Below are 23,197 nucleotides of genomic sequence, written 5' to 3' on the forward strand. Positions count from 1 at the left end.
AAATCGGGATTATTTGCATCTAACATAAAAGCTTGTTTAGTTAATATATATGTATATATTGTATAGAGGTGTGTGTGTACACAGTATATACATACACAGAGACACACAGATATACACTCACACATATATATATATATTTGTGTGTGTGTATATATATATATATATATATATATATATATATATATATATATATATATATATATATATATATAATCGTGATAATATATATATAAATGTAAAATGTGTAAAAAGGAAGGATACGTGTTTACAGTGAATCATATCATGGTTAGCTACTTTGAAAACTGTAAATGCATTTTTCCTTTGATTTAACAAACTGAAGGATGAGTAGAAATGATTTCCTGTGGTAATCTTAAAATACAGATGCCATCCATAAAGCGTATATTGTATTTAACCCCATATTTTCCTTTAATAAAATAAAACTTCAACATAGACACAACTCTCAATCACAACTTCAACACGGATTAGAAATGTCATGTTATATCTTGTATGCAAAACTACATGTTTAGTATACTTTAAAAGTCTTTCAAAATCAGTCAAATTTGTAATACAAAACAAGGCACTAAAAGTAGCAATACGTCGAGGTGGAAATTCAATTTTAAAATGACGCAAATAGACGTTTTCATAACTGACAAGAACATGTCCAGGTCATATTTCACTCCAAAATAGAAAGTAATAAATAATAAATTATATTTTGCTTAAAAGTTTATTTTTGGACTATTAAAAATGAAGAATTTATACATAACAGCATTATTTGCCTTATACATTTTTGAAATAATAAAAAATATTGTTATTAGATTTTATATATTACAATTTAATATTACAGTAATAAGAATTAGACATTATTGCATCACAATAATGAGAATTTGGGTGGAAAATGTGCTTAACTTTTCAGATTTCTTTTTTTAAATAGTTCTAAAATGTTTTTAACTCAAAATATAATTTCTTATTTGTTCTTTTGGTTTGGGGCTGATATATGGCCTGGACATTTGCTCATGAAATTCACCCAGCAATTATTGGCTCAAGTTGGTTATTCGGTTGATTTCCAGTCGTTGTTTGTGTCTCAAACATTCATTTCCCATGATCCCTCCTGAAAACCGTCCTCTTCATCAAACAGTTTCTCTCCAGCTCAACCAGTGAGCAAAATTCATTTTTCACACACTTTCTCAAAACAAAACGCTCGTTCAAACATCTCCTGAACTTTCCTCTAATACCCTCTAAAAACAGCCTTGCCTTTGAGAGCCCGTATCATGTCACCATCTTTTCAACCTGACCAGCAACGTCATGTGGGGATGTCGAGAGTCAGACACATAAACCTGAACGACACAATACAACATGCAACCTTTACACCAAATCATACTCAACACACACACACACACACGCGCGCTCAGTCAGTCAGTCAGTCTAGCTGAACAGCTTGATGAAGCAGCCCTGGCAGTAAGGCTTGTCGTTTTGCTCTTTGAAGGTGCCCTTGTTGAGCTGCTTCAGGCAGAAGGCACAGACAAAATGCTCGGGGTGGAACTTCTTGCCCATGGCCGTGATGCAGCGCCCCGTGATGGGTTTCTGACAGCCAGAACACAGCGACCCGCGGCGGGAGTGATAATGGACCTCACAGTAGGGCTGACCGTCGTGCTCGAAGAAACTGCCGTTGATGAAGGGTGTGAAGCACTCCTGAAACACACCCAAAACACACGATTACTCATAAAAGTACTGATTTAAGATTTATTAGAAGTCTCTTCTGCTCTCCAAGGCTGCATTTATTTCACTCCAGATGTGATCAAAGAAATGCAGCCAGGGATAATATAGGTTATGCTATTTTTATTTTATTCTCTAATGAATATTTTAATTCCATTTCTGTGTAAAGCACTTTGAAATGCCACTGTGTATGAAATGTGCTCTAGAAATAAACTTGCCTTGCCAAAAAATACTGTAAAAACTGTAATAGCAAAAATAAAAATTCTGTCAGTAATTACTTACCTTAATGTCGTCCAACACCCGTCAGACCTCCGTTCATCTTCAGACACAGATGAAGATATCTGTGTTGAAATCCGATGGCTCAGAAAGGCCTTCATTGACACCAATGTCATTTCCTCTCTCAAGACCCATAAAGGCACTAAAGACGTCGTTACAAAGCCCATCTCCCTACAGCGGCTCTACAATCATTTTATGAAGCAGCGAGAATAGATTTGTGTGCAAAAAAACTAAATAATGACTTCAAAACAACGAATCAGTGAATTGATTCAGGATCATGAATCGAATCGAGACACTGATTCATAAACGTGCAAATCTTTGTTTTGAAATCACTTTATAAGTCGTTATTTTAATTTTTTTGTGCACAGAAACTATTCTCGCCATTCATAAAATGATTGTAGAGCCGCTGTAGGGAGATGGGCTTTGTAACGACGTCTTTAGTGCCTTTATGGATCTTGAGAGAGGAAATGACATTGGTGTCAATGAAGGCCTTTCTGAGCCATCGGATTTCAACACCGATATCTTCATCTGTGTCTGAAGATGAACGGAGGTCTGACAGGTGTCGAACGACATTAAGTAATTAATGAGAAATTTTTTGGTGAACTAACCCTTTAAATATAATTTTTTATTTAATTTCCTGTTTTTTCATGGGGGAAAAAGGCCATATACTGTGGATAATTTTAATATTATCTCATAATTTGGCACCTGGTATATTAGAGATGCTGTCACTTTAAGACCTTACACACAGTTCCATTATACTGTTACACATGTGCTTTGTTTCTCAACCATTTACGGTTACTTAAAACAGAACTGACTGTGTTAATGTGAATACTCAACATTATTTTGACATTATTTTTTGTGTTTTTGACAGTTTAAGCGCAATAAGCACAATGGGCACAAAATCTGAAGGATTATGAGTAAAATAATCCGCAATACTAATCCGGAGCAAATGAAACAAGTGAGTGCAATTACATTTGGCAATATGTACCCATGTATGTCATGCCAATAAAGCACAATTGAATTGAATTGAATGAGGGGAGGAGGGGAGAGAGAGAGAGAGAGAGAGAGAGAGAGAGAGAGAGAGAGAGAGAGAGAGAGAGAGAGAGAGAGAGAGAGAGAGAGAGATTTTTTTTTGTGTTTATTCTGTGGAAAATTATTATTGGAAGAATTTCAGATATTTCAAATATCTATAAAAATCTCTATTTTTGTCAACACTACATTGCACTTATTTCAAATGCCTTTTTAAAAGACTACAATTAAAAAATGTACATATTTTACTGTAAATAAAATTCAACCTGCCATAGTGGCTAGTAGGAGTGACTGTGTTACACATCACTGCTGAAATACACACACACATTCAGCAGGATGACAGGTGTTAATGCCAAGCTCTGTGTTTTTGTATGTTCGATCAAATGCACCCTTGGAGAGCAGAAGAGACTTCCCTATAAAACTTTTAAAAATCAATCACTAGGGTCTTTCCCAAAGCAAAGCATCAAACCACCCAAACCTGACTGTTCTTCATTACACTACACTCACCCTGCACACAAAACACTCTGGATGCCAGAGAGAGCTCAGGGCAGAGATGTAGTTCTCCAGGATGGCACGAGCACAGCCGCCACATTTAGGAGCGAAGAGGTCAAAGTAGTCTTTACGACAGTACGCCTTCCCATCCTTCTCATGAAACCCTAAAAAAAGCAGAAAAAAAGATGCATTTCTAATAAGTGTGCAATCACAAAAAACAAATAAAAATGCTGTTTACTCGCCTTCAGGACCAAAGAACGCCCCACACTGGGCACAGAAAAAGTGTTCAGGATGCCACGTCCTGTCTAACGCCGTAACCACTTTCTGCGAGGTGAGAAAAATTCACACTTATTTATTTGGGGGGCTTTGCATCCAATTAAGAATAAGATTGTATGTGATTTTTGCTGTTCAGACTGAAAAATCTGATCGATCAATGAAGTCACAAAATTCATTCTCACATCCAGAATGGGTCCGTTACAGTAGTAGCAGCGCGGAGAGAATAAATGATGGTAATCTCTCTCGCAGTATGGCTGTCCTTCCCTCTCAAAGAAGTTTCTGGAACCGATCTCCTCCTGACAGTGTGTACACACAAAATGCTCTGGATGCCATGTGCGCCCCATGGCAGTAACTACCTGTACAAAAACACACACACACACACAACCTTGGTTTAGATGTGTCCAACTTTTTCTACCAAGACACACAACATTTAATCTTAACTGAAAGCTAAAATCCTCTCCTCTGTTTATGGTGTAGCTCTTTGGCACCCTCACCTGGCCAACAATGGGTTTGCAGCAGGCGCCACACACTCCTTTAGCAACCGTCTGCACTCCCAACTTGTGGAGGTCAGACTGAAGACTGCCCAGCATGTTGTCTAGCTTATTAACTTGTCCGTGTGGACCCTTCCCCTGGGCCATGATCTACAGACAGGACAAAAGACCAAAAGAAACATGAAGTCTTCAGTACAACATTACACACAAGCATTAAACAGGGGGAGCTTTTTAAGCACCTAAACCTTTAAAAAGTATGTTTTATATGAATATAAAATCTGGTGCTGTTTTTGTCAATATCCCACTACATCTTAGAATTTTGGACCAAATTATACTAAAACCGAATTGTGACAGTATTTCAGATTGTTTGATACTGACAGCATAATTTAGTAAAAATGTAAATCAAATTAAATCAAACCAAATCATTGTCAGACCCTTAATCAATGAAATATGCCCTCAAACCAAGTGCATAGTCCAAACTCTTGCTGATGTGCTTCTAATTTAATCTAATATTTATCACCAGGGTAAGAGGCTGAGGGATGCACATACACGCTCTTACACACACACACACACACGCACGCACGCACGCACGCACGCACGCACGCAAACGCACACACGCACACGCACACACACACACACGCTGTCACTCACTCACACACACAAACACACGCTCGCTCTCTCTCTCACTCACACACACACTCGCTTGCAGGCATGCATGCAAGCACACATTCACATTGTGTTTTCGTGTTTTATGGGGACATACCATAGACATAACGCTTTTTATGCTGTATAAACTGTATATTTTATCCACCAGCCCTAACCCTACCAATCACAGAAAACGTTCTGCATTTGTACAATTTCAAAATACATTACTTAGTATGATTTCTGAGCGGTTTCCCTCATGGGGACCAAAAAATGTCCCCACAAGGACAAGTGGGGACATTTTGTTCCCTTAACATAGTACCAGGACCACACACACACACACACTGACACAACCACACACAAACATATCTCCAAGCCCTCAAGCATACAACATTAAATGTACAAATCCATCAGTTTTGCGATTTTTCTAGGAGAGGACAGTAATACAGAAGCTTAGTCAATGACAGCACGTCTGCACCTGCAATGGAGGGAAGAGCGGGTCGTACTCCGTCTGGCAACCCACTGACGCCAGCACTTTGGGCGGGGTCACAGAGGCAGGTGGCGGGGTGGGTGTGGGTGTGGGCAGGGGTGCAGGGTTGGGTTTTGGGGAGAAAGCTAGAACTTCTACAGGTTCAGGGGTCGGGGGCTTGGGCGGAACTGGAGGTGGAGTTGGCTGGCGGGGAGGCGGAGTAGGCTCTCTTGGAGGAGGGGGGGAGGGGGCAGGTGGTGGGGGAGGAGGCAAAGGAGCAGGAGCTAATTTGACCGGAGGGGGGCGTTTCGGCTCTTCAGCAGGGGGAGGGGGGCGAGGGATTGGGGGAGATTGGGGAGGTAGGATCACCTTCCTCTGAGGAAGAGGAGACTCAGGAGGTATGATTATCTAGAGGAAGACATCAGTCAGATGAGAGAAGAGAGAGGAAGAGATGGAAATGAAGAAGAAAGAAGCAGGTGATTACAGAAAAAACGTAAAAGCAATTAAGCAAACGGAATTGAATGGAAACAGAATTGTCTGAATCCACAAATTCTTCCCGTCTACCTTATCCACATCTCTGTTGTGATCTTCCCGTGAACGTTTGGGGTTGGACATGACGATGACGCCTTCTGTGAGCCAATCGTCCGGCTGCTGCTTTTTTGGACGATCCTTACGGGCTATTCCCAGCTTTCCTTGCAGTTCCTCAATGAGCCGGTCCTGGGAGTTGCTCTTGTGGTAAATGAGGGGGCCCATCTTTCTACGTATCAGGCCGTCTCGGTACATGGGGTGGACATTTTGAGTCTCCTTGGTGCGTCTAATCACTGATTTGATCTGAGACAGCAGTACATTTCTTGAGATGCCACACGCCTAAAGAACGGTTACTTATTGTCCAAAGAAGCATATCACAAAAAGCAGGGATCTAGGGTAGCATTCAGATGCAATCCATTTGCAGAATCTGTTAGAGTGGTGGTGGTTAACACTAGTTTTCAAGCACACACACAGCAACCCTAAGTGCATCTGCTAATCATTCAGTTACAATTTACCATAAATAAAGTGAAAATTAAAGAATAAGAGTAAGGATAACTCAGAGTACAGAGTTTGGAGTGACAACTTTTAGCCAACTGATTCAAATGTTTAATGTACATGCTGCCAAATAATAGACCACACAGCATTCTCAATCAACAAGCATTGCAGTCTCATCCATACGTGTCCTGAGGCTGAGATCCTGTCCATTGTGCCAGCCATATGGAGCATGGGATGGTCCATTTGGCCGTCCGGAGTTCCAGGGCAAGACGACGGAGTGAGAGAGTCATCCATCCAGCTTGCTTCAGTCATGGGGGTCATGGAGCCATCAGGTCCTTCATAGGCCATCTTCAGCTCCATGTCAGCCCAGTCAAGATCACTCCTGCAGTCTGACTGATCCTCCAAGAGCCCGTCCCCCATTTCGCTCTCCGTGTGTGTGTCAGGATGAATGTCGCCGCGATCCATCGGCATTATAGCCTCCTCGTATATCTCTGGTTGTGCTTCAAAAGTAAGTCGTGAAGCCGCTGATGATGTAATCTCGTTCTCAGGTCTGCTGAAGCTCATGGCGAGAAGTTTATCTAAGGCGTCGTCAAGAGAAGGCTCATAGGTTGGTGGTTCAAGCCTAGTGGGATGAAGGGGTTTGAGAGAAACAGCTGGCTCAGGCTGTCCTGATGATGGGTTTGGGCTTGGAGAATTGGGAACCACTAGAGATAGGGAAGAGGAAAGGATTAGAGGAGGTGAAGCAGCTTTGCGAAGAGACAGAGATGGTGATTCAGAGACTGCAGGAAGTGGAGATCTGGGAAGCGATGGCACTGGGCTCAAAGGTTTTGCTTCAGAACTGGAGAGAAACAGATCAATAGATGCTGGTGTCATCAATGGACTAACTCTTTCAGGGGTTCTGTTGACCGCTGGGACACTTGTTGGACTAGGAGACTTTGTGAGAGGCGAATAAGACTTTAGACCAGAGCTTGTCAGTTTGGCATAAGGACTTCCCTCCCTGACAGGACAAAGATCCCGACCTCCAGGTGTGGCAGTCGTGGTTATAGTCTGAGACAGAACCACTAGAGACTCCACTTGGGAGGACAGCAGGGAAGCAGAAACATCAATGGCAGAATCCAATCCGAGGTCAGACACTGGAGAAAAACGAGGACTGGATGCTGCAGGTGGATATAGTCGAGAGGAAGGCTTACCACTAGAGAGTGAAGGCACAGCCCTCGGTTCACCAGATTCCTCCACAATGTGCAGGTCAAAGTTTAAAGAAGGGGAATATCGACTTGGTTCCACTGGGAGTCTAGGGGACAGGGATTTGGACACAACAGTCGTAGGAGGAGAGTGGATTTCAGCAATGGTAGTAGTTTGCTCAAACAGTGGTTCAGAGTTCAGGGAGCCTAAGGAACTTGGCTGGAAACATAAATAGGGCACAGGGAAAGAAAGAGGGGAAACAGAAGAGATTGAGAGATTAAGGGAGGCAGAGAATGAGAAATAATTAAGAAAAAGCTTCAATGAGATGTACAGAACAGCCGAGGAAAAACAGAACCGATTCTGGACGCAATGTTGAAGTAATGAGATGAAACTGAAGCTAGAATTCATAGATGAGCAGGAAATGTTTTGCAAATGTAAATTTTGCGGAGGTCAGATGAAGACTGAGATTCCCAACAGCAGTATAAGCCCAATAAGATTCTAGACACCATTGGCACCAATGGTCTCAACAATTTGCTTACAATGTTTTTGGGAAACGTAGTCCAGATTGTCGAGCAGTAAGTCCTGAAAATAGATCAGCCAAACAACATAGTTCAGCACACATTCCCAGACACAACGTCTTTCCAACTCACTTACACTGTCCTAGTAAAGCCATCCCATGTCACACACGCACACATATACACAACACCCACATTGCTCTGCACCTTAAAATCTGATAAACAGGCCATGAGCTCGTCCAGTTCTCGTGTAGCAGAGGTGGCTGATATTCTTCCCTGCTGCTCGGAAGGTGTGTCCACCTGACCGTCCGTCAAATCACTCGTCAGAGCACAAGGGCTTGGCCTGTGCACACAAATTATGGCATTCCATTAAAACCCACAATGCAAATCCATGTTCCTCCATCTGGAGATGGATGTGCTGGTGATCTTACGTTGGGGAAGGCACAGAGCTTTCCAACTCATTCAGAAGACTCTCCACAGAGGGGCGTCCATCTTCTGTCCCCTTTGTTCCGTTCCTCTGAGGTTTGTCCTGTGCTGCTGGTGTCAGTGTAATGCCGGGGTGGGCTCCATTTTCCTGTATATAGTGGGCGACACTGCAAGGTGGCAATGGAGGTGCTGCATCCTCTGCAGAGAGAAGATTTCAAAGTACAATTACATGTTTTTATGTCTTATTTTTTGCATTACTTGCACAACTATTGATGTGAACAAGTCTTAAGTCTCTGTGGTTACCTGTACTGGAGAAAGATGGTGCGTTTTGCTGTACAGCATTAAGTTCCAGAAGAAGGCGGTCCAGTTCTGAAAGGTTGCTGCCCAGGGCAGAAGTCATGGCTGTCGATGAGGAGTCTGAATGCTTCTGCTTGTTAGGAAAACTGGACAAATAGAAATGAGCCAATAAGAGTTTAATTATTCATTATAGCAGGACATAGAAAGTACCCAGACAGCAACATAGTGTCAGCCCAGATCCGGCACACGCATCTGCTATGCATGGAATCCACATGTTCCAGATGTGGCCCGGACCTGGCCAAACACTATGTTGCTGTCTGGGTAGGGCTGTGCGATTAATCTTAATTTATTTTTGATTTAGATTTTAGCTTCCAATGATTATGAAAACAAGATAACTTAGGCAGATAAACTGCAGGACGTATTTGACATTATCCAGTGTTAAAAGCTAACTAAGCCGCAAAAGAGACACTGTTCCCCAGGGGGCTTTCTGTGTGTATCCTCCGAACATGTATACCCAAATGGGCTTTGGATACATGTCTAAACGCATCGCGTACACACAAAAAGGTAAAAATGCCTTTTTTGTACTCATGTAAACAAAAGGGTGGGTTATGTCTTTAAAAAAAACATACATAGTTGAAAAAGAAAATCCGTGTGTTACAGTATATTGGATCCGTGCAGCTCTTAAAGTGACAGCAGCCTAATAAACCGGCTGCAGTCTGTCATTAATGATATTCAAACAACAGATAAGAAAATCACTCATTGATCTTGACTAAATAACTTAGCTTTAATAAGGATTTATCTGTACATACATTTTTTGAATAACACTGTAAGTCTTCCTGAAAAACGTAAAACACTGGTTTATTTCATTTGCATTTTCGTTCTGCTGTTTTTGTTTGTAAAGAGTTTCTTTGTTCTTATTGTATTTCTGACTGTTTACTTGTCTCATTTAATTATTTGAAGGACCTTTTCTTACATTAGTTAACCTATCATTAGTTTTTGTTGAAGGATCAATTATTGTGTGAAATTTTACTGCTATTTAACCTGTTAACTGTCACCCCCCTTTTTGAAAATATACATGAAAATTCACTATCCAAACTTAAATGGTTGCAATTCAGGAATACGTTGGAATATAGAAATATGTTTGGTATCATTGTAAAGAAGTCAGTCAGCAGAGTATTGCTCAAGTGAAATCACTTCAAAAAATTAAAGTATACAAAAGTTATGGAAGTTTAAATTTACTGTAAATCAAATATACTGTACTAGATATTTAATATATGTAAAAAATAATTTGTACTCTAAAATAACTATCAAATCAAAGCCATATGTCTAATCAATTTTTGTTCCAAATTTGAAGTTTATATCACAAAAATTGAAGTTCCCATGAGATTTTTAATGCAATTTCCTGTCAAAATTATATATATATTTTCCAAATATCACAAAACAGTTTGTAGATATAGAACCGTGAGACTCAGACCTTTCCGACGATATGTGTTTTGTCAAGATTAGAAAAGGTTTTCATTATGAAGTAGTTAAATAAATATGAAATATGACGACGCCTCTTGGGGAGGAGCCTGTTAGAATAATTTAGAGCACCGTTTCCATGGTAACACAAGATCTGATTTCAAAACGGTTTTCACAGGATGAATCTTGAGTTCGTAAGCTTTCGAATGATATATAGTTTGTCAACATTAGATCAGAATAAATATAGGATATAATTGTTTTAAACATGCAGTGGCAAATGGGCCCACCGGTGGGCCAGTGACACTTAACAGGTTAAAATTACTCATATCGTGAAATAAGACTTTTATCATATCGCCCACCAATAATCATGATTTCAATACTTACCAAAAATAATCGTGATTATGATTTTTGCCATAATCGAGCAGCCCTAATAGAAAGGATATTATGGTGGATCACATCACAGAAAGACAGCTTTTGCTGACTATAATCAGAGCTGCCAATAATTCTGCTCTGTGGTACTGTAACTCACCTGTAAACGTGGTCTTCTTCTCTACGAGACGCTGGAGGACTGCTGTCCCGAGACAACGTGCTTTTATGAGCAGAGCCCAAAGACTGAATTTTAACAGAAGAAAACCAAAATGCATATATATTTATCCAAATCTATACTGAAAATATAATATAATTTTATCTGCACGTCAATTGTCAATTAGCCAGAAAATCAGATAATCATTAATAAACATTTTTAGGTCAACGGTGTTTAGCTGGTAAAAGAAGTTTGTGAATCCTAAATGTTGGGTCACCACTTAATTTGTAAAACATGGGTACTAAGTAAAATCAGAAGAACCACAGATACACTACATACAGTAGTCACAAAATATTTGTACCCGTATGCAATAACAAGACACACTGAGTTGATGTGAAAATCTTATTTTGGAAAGGCCCAAGATAGTTTGTGCTGAACCTGTTGTGAGGAGTGCTGGGAGTCTGGCCGCGGGGACAGGGATCCGTTCAGGGCCTCAGCTGAGGGTGGAGGGGGCAGGGGCGGAGGAGGGGAGTCATCCTGAAAAAGGTGCCCTCCGGTGGGGTAGGAATATGGCGTCTCCTCGGGTAGAAACACTGGGCACTTGGAGATATGGGCGGTGGAAGACTCGAGATCTGCAAGCAATGCATCTGTGCAGAAAGATTAAACAAATTCTTCATTGTACATTGGAGAAAGAATAAAGCCTTATTAAACTAGTCAAAGTTTATTTTTTTACCAAAAAGTCGTAGTTTAGTTTTGCATGACCTCCCTCTGACTGTCAAAATCTAAAAGTCTGTTTTGCTCTATATTTAAGACAGATAGGAGAGAGTTTGGCCGCGGCGTAACAAATGTTAAAGTCCCCTTGTGGTGAAAATCAAGTTTTAATGTTTTTTTATATGTCGATGTGGTGTTTTTAATTGTAAATTCATAACTCAACACCATTGCTGGGTATTTTTTCTTAAAAATCCAGTGAAGCAAAAAAGGGGGATTGAAATCACTGGGGTTTCTGACATCACATACTGTCTTGTAACCAATCAAATCAACGTGTGATCGTAAACCAGTGGATCTCTGAGCTGGTGCGAGTGAGTGGAGGCGGGGCTATTTTTCTATGAATTCTATGAATTTGCATATTCATAGAACAATGTTGTATACGCAATGAGGCATGTAGAGTTACATTCAAGCTATTTTAAGGCATGAACAATTTTTAGTGATTAAAGATGAGTTCTAATATACAGTTATTAACTACAGGGATAATTTAAGGGTCAAACTAATTTGTTCAAAAGACCAAGAAAATAAATATTTTAAAGTTAAAATATACTGCCATTCATAAGTTTGGGATCAGTAAGATTTTTTATGTTTTAGAAAGAAGTCTCTTATGCTCTGCATTTAAAGTATGTAATCAGGAAAAAAAACAATATTGTGAAATATTTTAATAACTGTTTATTATTTGAATATGTTTAAAATGTAATTTATTCCTGATCAAAGCTGCATTTTCAGCATCATTCCTCCATCATGACCCTTCAGAAATCATTCTGATATGATGATTTGATGCATCTGATTCTTATCAATGTTAAGTGGTGGAAACGTGATACTTTTTTTAGGATTCTAATGGAAAGATTTAATGACAGAAAATGTCTTTACAGTCAGTTTTTATCAATGTAATGTGTGCTTGCTGAAAAAAAGTATGAATTTCTTTAAAAAATATATATATATAACCCCAAACATTTGAATGCTAGTGTCAGTTTGTAGAGAACGATAATATATTTATGTAATAATGCAGCTAGACACATGATCAAAGAGGAAAGTGTCAATGAACAGCCAAAAAATAAGAGTCAGTAGCATGCTATTCCTCTCCAGCAGCGAGCGAGAGAGAGAGAGAGAGAGAGAGAGAGAGAGAGAGAGAGAGAGAGAGAGAGAGAGAGAGAGAGACTCCAAACACAGATATGATGTTTGCTTGTGCGACTCATTCGTGCATTCCAACCTTTCTAACCATGTTACTAAATACAGTCCTTCAGCGGCAGCTATGCCAGCTGGAACGCCTCCCTGAGGACCTTTTCTCACAGAAACTTATCGGTTCGGTTCAGTTGAAAACCATAAGAGGGTTTCAGGTAGTCCACTAATGTACTGTACCTAACAATAGCTGGTCTTTGTCTGTGTTGTGTCAGCTGGCAGGTAAACCGTGTTTGTGATGCAGCGCAGAGACCCTGTCAACACATCCGTCACATTGAGCTGATGTCACACACTCCTCTCGTCCTGCAGTAAGAGTTGAGCTATGAACCCAGTCTGTCTCTCATCAAAACCAATATAACAGTGACAGGCGTTCAGCTCACAGCAGACGGTCTAGGGATGCCTGTTTAAAACATCTAACATCAAGAAGAACTACACTACAAATGATGTTACTGATGACTGACAGCCTTGTTGGTTTTAATAGCAGCAATCTATTTTTGACCCATTGCATCACTTTTACAATGGCTTTGAATGCAACTAATCCGATTTTAAACTTCAATGTTAAAAGGTCTTTTAGTTTTTTAACTCAAATCCCCTGATTTTACAGACAAGGCTAAGGTCTTGTAGTCCCAGACCTCCTCATATCTTAAAATATCTCAGTGCCATTGTTTTGTCAAGATGCACACCAGTAATGCTTTTTTCTAAGACAGGTTTATAAAAGCTACTTAAATGCCATAATTGAACTTAGGTCTAATCCTGGTTTAGTCTGTGAAACCGGTTCCATATCAGAAATGGTTAGAAAATCTCACAAATAATTACAAATAAACGGCAAAGTAATTAAACACTTTTGAATTGCTTGTCAAACATGCTCTAATAATCTTTGAAAAATATTGACAATAGTAATTTGTGCAATGATGTTTTAAATGATTTAAAATGAATGTTTTGCATCATTATATTGAGAATATTTTTGTTTGTTTATAATTTAAAGCCATGACAGCTACCCCAGCTATATTCATGCCGACAGAGAGGTTAAAAAAAGAGTAATTTAAATATTATCTTAGATAAAAAATTCTAAAACAAAATCTTGTCTTATTCATTAAAAATCTTTTAATAAAAGTCATCTGAAAAATAAAAGTTCAATCTATTATGTATTATTTAACATTTTGTGGTTGAATTTACAGGAACATTAACTTTTTGTGATATACCTTTATTATTATTATTATAAAAGATGTTGGCCATTCAGTCCATGTGATGCTACTGTGAATCCAGCCTGTCCTTAACATGCATTCAAAAGTCAACAGACACTTTGGAGAGACAGACAGAGAGACAGGCAGAATCTCAGACATGCAGCTAGTCTAAAAGGGCCTAATAAAGCTCTTACCTCACTCTTTTCTCATGCACCTAGTACCCCATTCATCCAAGCGGTCAAATAATAGCCTGGAGACACGCAGCCGTCACATACCGCTCAGGCAGAGATCTCCACACGCAGCACGCGCGGCAGGGAAAGAGCGGAGTGACGCTGGCGTCCTGACATTACAGCGAGACACCCGAGCTACTGGATCTCTTACTTCAGTAGACACATCAAAACCAACCTCACAGCAGCCAGACGCTATAAAAAAATGCCACGGTTGAAGAGCAACTATGACGAGACAGTAAGAGATGAGTTTATGAAACACTTCACTCATTAAAGGTCACATATTATGCACCTTTTTACAATACGTAATCTAGTCTCAGGTGTCCCCAGAGTGTGTCTGTATATATCATTTTGAAAATGTTGGTGTTTCAGAAAAATTAGCTGTTTTGTGTGTGTCTCCTTTAAATGCAAATGAGCTGTTGCTTCCCACCGCAGAGGGCGGAGCCTCCACAGCTTGTGAACATTTGTCTGTTCATCATCAGACCAAGCTCAACCTTTACGATTGAACATTGGTCTGGGGAGTCTGCTCTGTATTTTCTACTGCACAAGAGGCATGATCAACTGGCATAGTTCAAATGACTGTATGTAATTGGATAGTCCTTCAACCAATCAGACAACAAGAGGCGTGATCAACAGGCATCGATCCAGCCTTCTCTATTGGTCATTGATTTAAACTCGCCAATAGAGCGCCAGGTGGATAAGCCAGTCTGTGAAATCAAATCGCCGACAGATCAGGCCGGGTTTACCCAGTCTACAAGAACACGCAAATGAAAACGGAAACATGATGCATCTGTTTGGTTTTGATGCTCATCTCTATCACGCACATGCCACGGGACATTGCAGTTCTTCTTCATCATCATGAAATATTATAATCTGCATGTGTTTTTAAGCCATATCACACTCAACTTACAGCATGCTCTTAAATTGAGCACACACACTCGACGCATGCCCACAGAGAGCTAGATGCCATTGCGTTCGTGAGTAGGCTATTAAACTAGACTAGTTCTCTTTCATGTGTTATTGCAATTTAAACTGTCAAATGCACACAAAGTTATGTCAGAAACACACTAAGTTCACATGAAAACAGTTGGTTATGTCTGTGCACGTATGCAGCAAATACAGAAATCCTGTTTGTATATTAGATCTGTGTATTAAAGTGACAGCAGTGAAATATACAATGCCTACTGCTATATCTGCTGTTATTATGAATCAAACAACAAAAGACAAACAGAAAATCACCCCATGCTCTTGACTTAATGAACTTTAGTGGCTTAAATAAGAACACATTTCTGACTTGAATGCTGCTGTTAATTCTCTGGCGAGGAGATAAACATGGTGGACTGTGTACAGCTCTCTGGGGGCGGAGTCTATGCTAATATGGCAGTGTCCATCAACACTCGTGGGCGGGGCCTGTATAATGTAACGACACTTTCCTCAGAATCTGCAAACGGCTTCTTCTGAGACACTGCTTATGATTTATAGGGATTTAAAAAAAGAGTGGGTGGATTTTTACCATTATAGGGTGGTTGTGTACACATACTACCAACACACATTTATGTTCAAACACCATGTAAAAGTAGATTTTGCATAATAGGTGCCCTTTATAACTAGACTACTGATGGAGTTCAGAGTCTCTGAGAACGTGATAGTGTTAGTCAACAGACAGTAAGTGTAGACTGTTTCTAAAGTCACGGAAAACCAGGAAATATCAAGAAATTTTATGGTAAAACAATCATGGAAATGAATCAAATCTCAAAGCCAGAAAACAGAGGCTTTTGAGATTTTATTAATTTCCATGATTATTTACTATAATATTTCTTGATATTTCCTATATATATATATATATATATATATATATATATATATATATATATATATATATATATATATATATATATATAAAATCCATCTGAACTTGAATGATTTTTAAGATCAAAATGATTTCTAAAAACCCTTATCCAGCAATCACAAACAACTAGTCATTCAAGCTGCACGATTAACCAGTAAAAGACCACAATCTCGATTCAAACACCCACATGATCCTATTCCTAAAAGACGTATTCCTAAAAATGATTCGGCTCTGTGTACTAAGCCTTCGACCAGTACGATCACAGCGAACATTCAGATCGGCTTTATTGCTCTCTGATCCACAGAGAGTAGTTGTCATCTAAAAGAATCACACAGTATCGTTATTTCTGTCTTACAATGATTGAAATAATCAGGGATTAAAGTACTTTTGTGTGACAAGTGTGTGTAAAAAAAATTATTTGCTATTGAATCATTTACTCAAAAGAGTCGTTCAAAAACACTGATTCATTCACTGAGTCATTGAATCATTCATTTAAATGAATTAAATATTCTTAAAACGTTTTTTGTCAGAACATTTAGTACATTTGACACGTTTTTGTCAATGGATGGTGATGGTTTTTAAAAAATCATGCATCCTGATTTTTATCAAATTTCATATTGATTCTCAATTCATCCAAATCGTGTAGCTCTACTAGTCATGTAAATTCCCAGACTTTCTCTGGAAAGCTGACACAAAAATAACTTGAATTTAAACTTTAAACAGAAACAGTATCTAAACATCTTCACTCTATTTTTAACAGTGAAATGGAGCACTGTCTGCTACTGTCCTGGTCTAGAAGTTACCCAAGGGTCAAAATCTAGACTTAATGCAGTAATGTCACCTACAGCGAGGGCAGAATGTGTGTACTCACAGAATTTAGAGTATTCCGGAATGAATCCCAGTATTCCCTCACACCTGAGTGTGAGCACACGAGTGTGTGTGTGTGTGTGAGAGAGAGTGAGAGAGAAGAGAGAGGGAGAAGGGGAGGCACACACACGGCTTGCAATTAACCCTTTCCTGCTCTGGCAACTTTAGACACATTCAATGAAAACTATAAAACTGGAAGTATGGAAACGGACAAAACATGCAATAAAACAATGCTGGCTGCTTTTCATTTGCTTTGCAAACAAAAAAGAAATGAATAAGCAGAAGCATTCTGATTAACAGAAGAGAAGGATGAGTTGAGTGCATCCGAACATATGCTCTTACTTAACGGAGACCTTTTCACATCCTCAAGCGAAATATGTGAGAAAGTCAGCAGATACAGCAAGTGCTCCTTAAATGGCACTCGGATATGTTTTACTCCCAGGAGCCTCTTCCTGGGAAACGTCTCCCTGTGTGCTGATGTCAGCAGGACCGCGCGGGCCTCTGACGCCCACGCCTGCGCCTAATTCTGGCATCCTAAATTAATCTGGAATATTAGGTGTGGTCAATTAAAAACGGCATGCAAAATGTGCAAGTAAAGACTACGAATGTGAGTCCTTTCTACAATACACACACACGCAAAAAAAACAGGGAATGTCTAACAAGATCCATGTTTAACCCCTGTCGTTTACCCGCATACAGCACGTCTATTTAAAGCATGGAGATCAGAGCGCAAGTCAGTGCAAACACACTGAAAATAAACCGAGCGGCTCTTCAGGGCCCTAGAGGACCTGCACCTGGTGCTACGCGCCCACCAGGACCATTAGAACCGCAGCGAGCGCATATACTGACGATGCCACACATGCCTCAACCAGGGCATTATAAGGAGCAGAAGAGATGAGTAATGGTTTTATAGCTGTCTAATGCAGTGTGGCATGACTGATGGGTCACGGCGGGCCAAAAATAAATCACAGGTGCGTTTGATGGGGTCAGGGGGAATCAATGCTAAATGAATATAATACAAATCTGACTGAAAACAAAAACGGTGCTCTAAAGTCACAAATACAGCTATGTGGTAAGATATTCAGATTGCACAGGTTCCCTCATACATGTCAAAGTAAAATATGACCCAGATTATAATAGTGGTTGAAATGAATTAAGCATGAATGACCTCAGTTGTGTTTTATGTGGTGAATGACCAGCTGAAACCAAAAAGACTTCGAAATCGGCAAACATTAACAAACAATCATAGTGAGTTTCATGCAGTGTGTAATAGTTGTTTGTGAATGTAAAAGTTACTGCAGTTACATCAAAGTGCAGATAAATGGAGCGATACTGAACTGCCTGAAACGAGCCGTCAGTAATTCCAGCCCTACTTCCTGCTCGAACATATGTAGGTGTGTAACTAATTTGCATAATGCCAGCCTATGGTCTTCACTGGCTACTGTTGAACAACGTCTACTTTTCCCCGCCCTCAAACACTGTAGTTGACGATGGGACTGGAAGAGTTTGGTTTGTGTCGAGAAGACGCTGTAGTGCTGCCAAAGAAAATCCACTTTTAATGCACTTCCAAAGGCTGAGATTGATGTGGTAAAACCGACTCCATCGGTACTGTTCGTATCACTGTGAATCAAGTGAGGAAGAGCTGAAATTCAGATATGCTAATGCTCATTTGGTTTCTGACATGTGCTGTAAGTGGTCGTCCAATCACAGACTTACCAATCAGATCAGAGTAGAACAATCACAACAGACTTGGTCATCTGACCAATCAGAGCAGAGACTGAATCTTCAAACTAACTGTTTTAGATCTTTTAGAAATGAGGCGATGGTGCAATTTATATTATGAGAAGATTTAATTGTTTTTTTTTCCAGCTTGGAAGCACATAAACCTATCGTAGTAGACCTTCAAAAGAAAATAAAGAACTTTTAAAATAGCATAATTGGGTACTTTAAGTTTATTGAATAATTGTGCATGATTTAGGCCTATTTAGTTCAGTTCATGGCAATATTATTGATAGTAGTTTTATTTGAGTTGAGATGTGTGGAACTTACATCAGTATATTCATGACTCTTCAGAAAAAAATAACCAAATTCCTCTTACCGGACATTGATAATAGACAAAATAAATAAACTAGTGAGAATGTGACAACAAGTGTGTTTTTAAAGCCCAAAGATGAAACACCCTTGTATATGCTTTAACAATAATGTGCGGTGGAACAAAAAGGCAGAGAGGTGTGAATACAGGCAGGATATCCTGTGCACCACATGGCTATCCTGTCTGGGTGTAACCACACTTCTAGAAGTAAGAAGGGGAAAAAAGGCTAAAAAGCTATGAGAAATTGGTGATTTTGCTAGATTAGTCTCTCCACAAGATTGCAAACTGACCGTAAGTTTAAAACGTCAACGTGACACGCAGTTCTAAACTCCCCAGCAGGCGGCAGGGTCGAGCCGGGGATTTATTACGAGTCAGGGAGGGTCTGAGCACTGTTTATGGAGAACATAACCGAGTTATGCTGATGTGATTATGAATGCAAACAGGGGTGTAAAGCCAAACTTAAACTTAATCCACTGCAGAACAGCAGAACACACTCACAACAAGCTGAACTAGTGGAATATAACACTTTTGACAGAATCCACAGGGGAAATAAGGTTCCTAAAGGTCAAACTACAATACTTTTACTGAAATATTTTGGGTTAAACAATTTGGACATGAAGAAGAATATAAATATGGACCCGTAGCTCAGCTTGTAAAATACAAACACCGTGTTCAACAGAAATGCATTGCTCCATAGATAGACATGCACTGTTGACAGTCTATGGTATGGGACAATGCATTTCTGTTGTTTACAACACAATGATTGTCTGTGGAAATTAACAGCTTTATTACTGTTGATAGAACTTAGTTCACCTAAGCATGATATTCTGTCAATATCTCTTCTATATCTATGACATTTCAACCCTGTATGATTTTCTAGAACAAAAAAAGATCCAAAATGTCACACATACAGTAAAAGTGATTGGGAATGGCTACTCACAAATCACATTCACATACATATATATATATATATATATATATATATATATATATATATATATATATATATATATATATATATATATATATATATATATATATATATATATATATATATATATATAAGACACTTATTATCATAGTTACATTCCTCTGCATAGTGGAGCATAATATGATCTTATAAAACTGAGAGCTGAGATATAAAAAACCCACAGGAGAAATCAATATGAAATGTAATACGGATGCACAATACATGAATAGAGGCCAGGTGTGAGTGACACTGATATCTTCTGAACAGGGAACACACAGTATAAAGAGTTGCAGAGAGTCTGGTTCTTCTCGTTTCTAATCTTATTATTCCTTTATGAGGTTGTTGCCCACTTTATCACTTTCATACTGAGCAAAAAATTCCACACATTCCATCAGAGAGCTGCCACAGAAAAACTATAGAGGATGGAGAGAGAGAGAGAGAGAGAGAGAGAGAGAGAGAGAGAGAGAGAGAGAGAGAGAGAGAGAGAGAGAGAGAGAGAGAGAGAGAGAGAGAGAGAGGACAGGCAGGGGGCGTGTGGGCTGAATTGTGACACGGCAGAAGAATGTAGCACGAACAGCCTCACAATGGCTGGCGTTCATTTCTGTTACGATCCCACCCACCTATATTTAAAAATACCAGAAACTGTGAAAGCACTACAGTCCCACCGCAAGACCAGAAGACCAGCCCTAACAGTTACACAGCAACAGAACTCCAACTGAACTCCTCCCGTAGTGCATTATGCACTGTTGACAGAAACATGAAAGCATCATGTGTGTGCAAGCAGCATAATCATGTTGTTTTCTAAGCTGTCTATCCTTTGAATAGAAGGCAAATCACAAAATGCACTTTTACAAGCTACTGCAAGGCAGATTCAACTAACAGTAAAATAAATGAACAAAGATTACGAAATTCATTTATAAGATCATGCAATATATGTGTAATAAAGTTCATGGATGGGAAGGAAGGAAGCAGGAACCAGCGAACATTCAACAACTTTAATTCAAAATAAATAAACAAAATGAAAGTAACACGGGCAGCCCCTCACGGACGACTGCCCCCACACACACACATATAACAAAACATCAACAAAACTCAACGTAAAGTCCAGGCCTGGTCCTCTCTCGCCTTCCACTGTCCTCACTCCTCTTTTTATGCTCCCATCACTCCACCGTGAGACGAGACCGGTGTGGCGCGCAGCTGGCGCTCATTAACACTCGCCACCGGCCCGCTCTCACGGCCCCTCGCCTCGCTGCTTGCCACAATATGGTCTTTCTGAGACATTTATTTTATTACCTGTCATCACATAAAATAAATATCTGAAGTAAAGGGGTCATGAACTGAGAAATATAAGAAAAATATACAAAAGAATAAAACAAAAAACTAATTTGACATATAAGAGGACACCATACTATAAGAGTATTCCAATAAAATACAAATTGTGACGGCTAGACGACTGGTTCAGAGCATCTCCAAAACTGCAGCTCTTGTGGGCTGTTCCCGGTCTGCAGTGGTCAGTATCTATCAAAAGTGCTCCAAGGAAGGAACAGTGGAGAACCGGCCACAGGGTCATGGGCGGCCAAGGCTCATTGATGCACGTGGGGAGCGAAGACTGGCCTGTGTGGTCCGATCAAACAGACGAGCTACTGGAGCTCAAACTGCTCAAGAAGTTAATGCTGGTTCTGATAGAAAGCTGTCAGAATACACAGAGCATCTCAGTTTGTTGCTTATGGGGCGGCATAGCCGCTGACCAGTCAGGGTGCCCCTGCTGACCCCTGACCCCGCCAAAAAGGACCAACAGTGGCACGTGAGTATCAAAAATGGACCACAGAGCAATGGAAGAAGGTGGCTTGGTCTGATGAATCACATTTTCTTTTACATCACGTGGATGACCGGGTGCGTGGCTTACCTGGGGAACACATGGCCCCAGGATGAACTATATGAAAAGGGCAAGCTTGAAAAGGGCAAGTGTGATGCTTTGGGCAATGTTCTGCTGGGTAACCTTGGGTCCTCCATCCATGTGGATGTTACTTTGACACGCTCCACCTACCTAAGCATTGTTGCAGACCATGTTCAGCCTTTCATGGAAACGGTATTCCCTGGTGGCTGTGGCTCTTTCAGCAGGATAATGCTCCTGACACAAAGCACAAATGCTTCAGGAATGGTTTGAGGAGCAAAACAATGAGTTTGAGGTGTAGACTTGGCCTCCAAATTACCCAGATCTCAATCCAATCGAGCATCTGTGAGATATGCAGAACAAACACGCCAGATTCATGGAGGCCCCACCTCGCAACTTACAGGACTTTTAAGGATCTGCTGCTAACATCTTTGTGCCAGATACCACAGCACAACTTCAGAGGTCTAGAGGAGTCCGTACCTCAACGGGTCAGGGCTGCCATGATTTACAGAAAAGCTTGTGCTGACAAACTAAGTGAAAAATTCAAGATTATGGAATAAAGGGGTGAGTTAGTGAGTTATAGAGGGGTTGAGTTAGTTAGTAGTGCGTTGAAACTGGCTGTTATGGTGAGGAAATTTCCCAAACATGCTCAAAGAACTTGACCAATCACAACACACTGATCCAACTAACCAATCAGAGCACATTGTGCTTTACAGAAGGAGGGGCTTCATAGAGACAGGGAAGAGAGGAGCTGCTACAATGGATAAAATGGGGGAAATAATGTGTTTTTTGAACATTCAAGCATGAAAACCTGTTTTAGTAGAGCCCAAAAACAACATTAAAACTTTTTAAAAAGGGCATAATAGGTCCTATTTAAGTCCTGGTCTGCGTAACCTGCAGGTCAGAAGAGGCCAAACTCTGCCTGTTTACGACTGGAGACCTGAGGCCAAAGCTGGCGACCTCACCAAAGGAAACTCTATACCATCTAACCAAACTTACTCTGATATTTATAACAGAGAGGCAAGAGGGGGTGAGCGAGGGGGCCAGGGCAGGTCACAAAAGGAACAACAGAGAAAGAAAAGGCATCTATAGTTACGAGACAGCCGGGAGCAACAAAAGATGAGACGAGACAAACGGAGGGGGGTCATGGAAGTCTGTGGAGGAGAGATAGTTAAAAAAAAAAAAAAAGCGTGGTCAAGGAGAGGATTGAAGGATATTTTAGAGAGAATTCTCAAGTACCAGACCCCACCCCTGTAGAAAGTTGACACTTGGCACCCAAAATAAAAGCTCTTCCCAACGGGACTTCAAGCCAAGCAGACGGGGGTCCCTTGTCTATTCTTGACACCTACGTA

The 23,197-nt window shown here is 40.1% G+C and overlaps 1 protein-coding gene across 2 annotated transcripts in view; it reads right to left on the reverse strand.

Annotated features, from left to right (window-relative positions):
• Window positions 1-229: 229 nt before the first annotated feature.
• pxnb (paxillin b) overlaps window positions 230-23,197 on the reverse strand; it is a 47,551-nt gene continuing 24,583 nt past the window's right edge. Inside the window, exons 2-14 of one of the 2 annotated variants that reach the window (XM_067414478.1) lie at window positions 11,254-11,462; window positions 10,822-10,904; window positions 8,838-8,977; window positions 8,540-8,732; window positions 8,316-8,451; window positions 6,595-7,812; window positions 5,953-6,219; window positions 5,398-5,796; window positions 4,281-4,427; window positions 3,969-4,142; window positions 3,753-3,834; window positions 3,526-3,674; window positions 230-1,689 (exon numbers count right to left, since the gene is read on the reverse strand). In XM_067414478.1, coding sequence (XP_067270579.1) covers window positions 1,423-1,689; window positions 3,526-3,674; window positions 3,753-3,834; window positions 3,969-4,142; window positions 4,281-4,427; window positions 5,398-5,796; window positions 5,953-6,219; window positions 6,595-7,812; window positions 8,316-8,451; window positions 8,540-8,732; window positions 8,838-8,977; window positions 10,822-10,904; window positions 11,254-11,462 — 3,464 coding nt within the window. In that variant the 3' untranslated portion in view covers window positions 230-1,422. The remainder of the gene's footprint in view (window positions 1,690-3,525; window positions 3,675-3,752; window positions 3,835-3,968; window positions 4,143-4,280; window positions 4,428-5,397; window positions 5,797-5,952; window positions 6,220-6,594; window positions 7,813-8,315; window positions 8,452-8,539; window positions 8,733-8,837; window positions 8,978-10,821; window positions 10,905-11,253; window positions 11,463-23,197) is intronic. The other variant, XM_067414479.1, reaches the window with a different exon arrangement.

Source organism: Pseudorasbora parva, chromosome 13 (genome assembly GCF_024679245.1).
Source record: "Pseudorasbora parva isolate DD20220531a chromosome 13, ASM2467924v1, whole genome shotgun sequence".
NCBI classification, from domain to species: domain Eukaryota; kingdom Metazoa; phylum Chordata; class Actinopteri; order Cypriniformes; family Gobionidae; genus Pseudorasbora; species Pseudorasbora parva.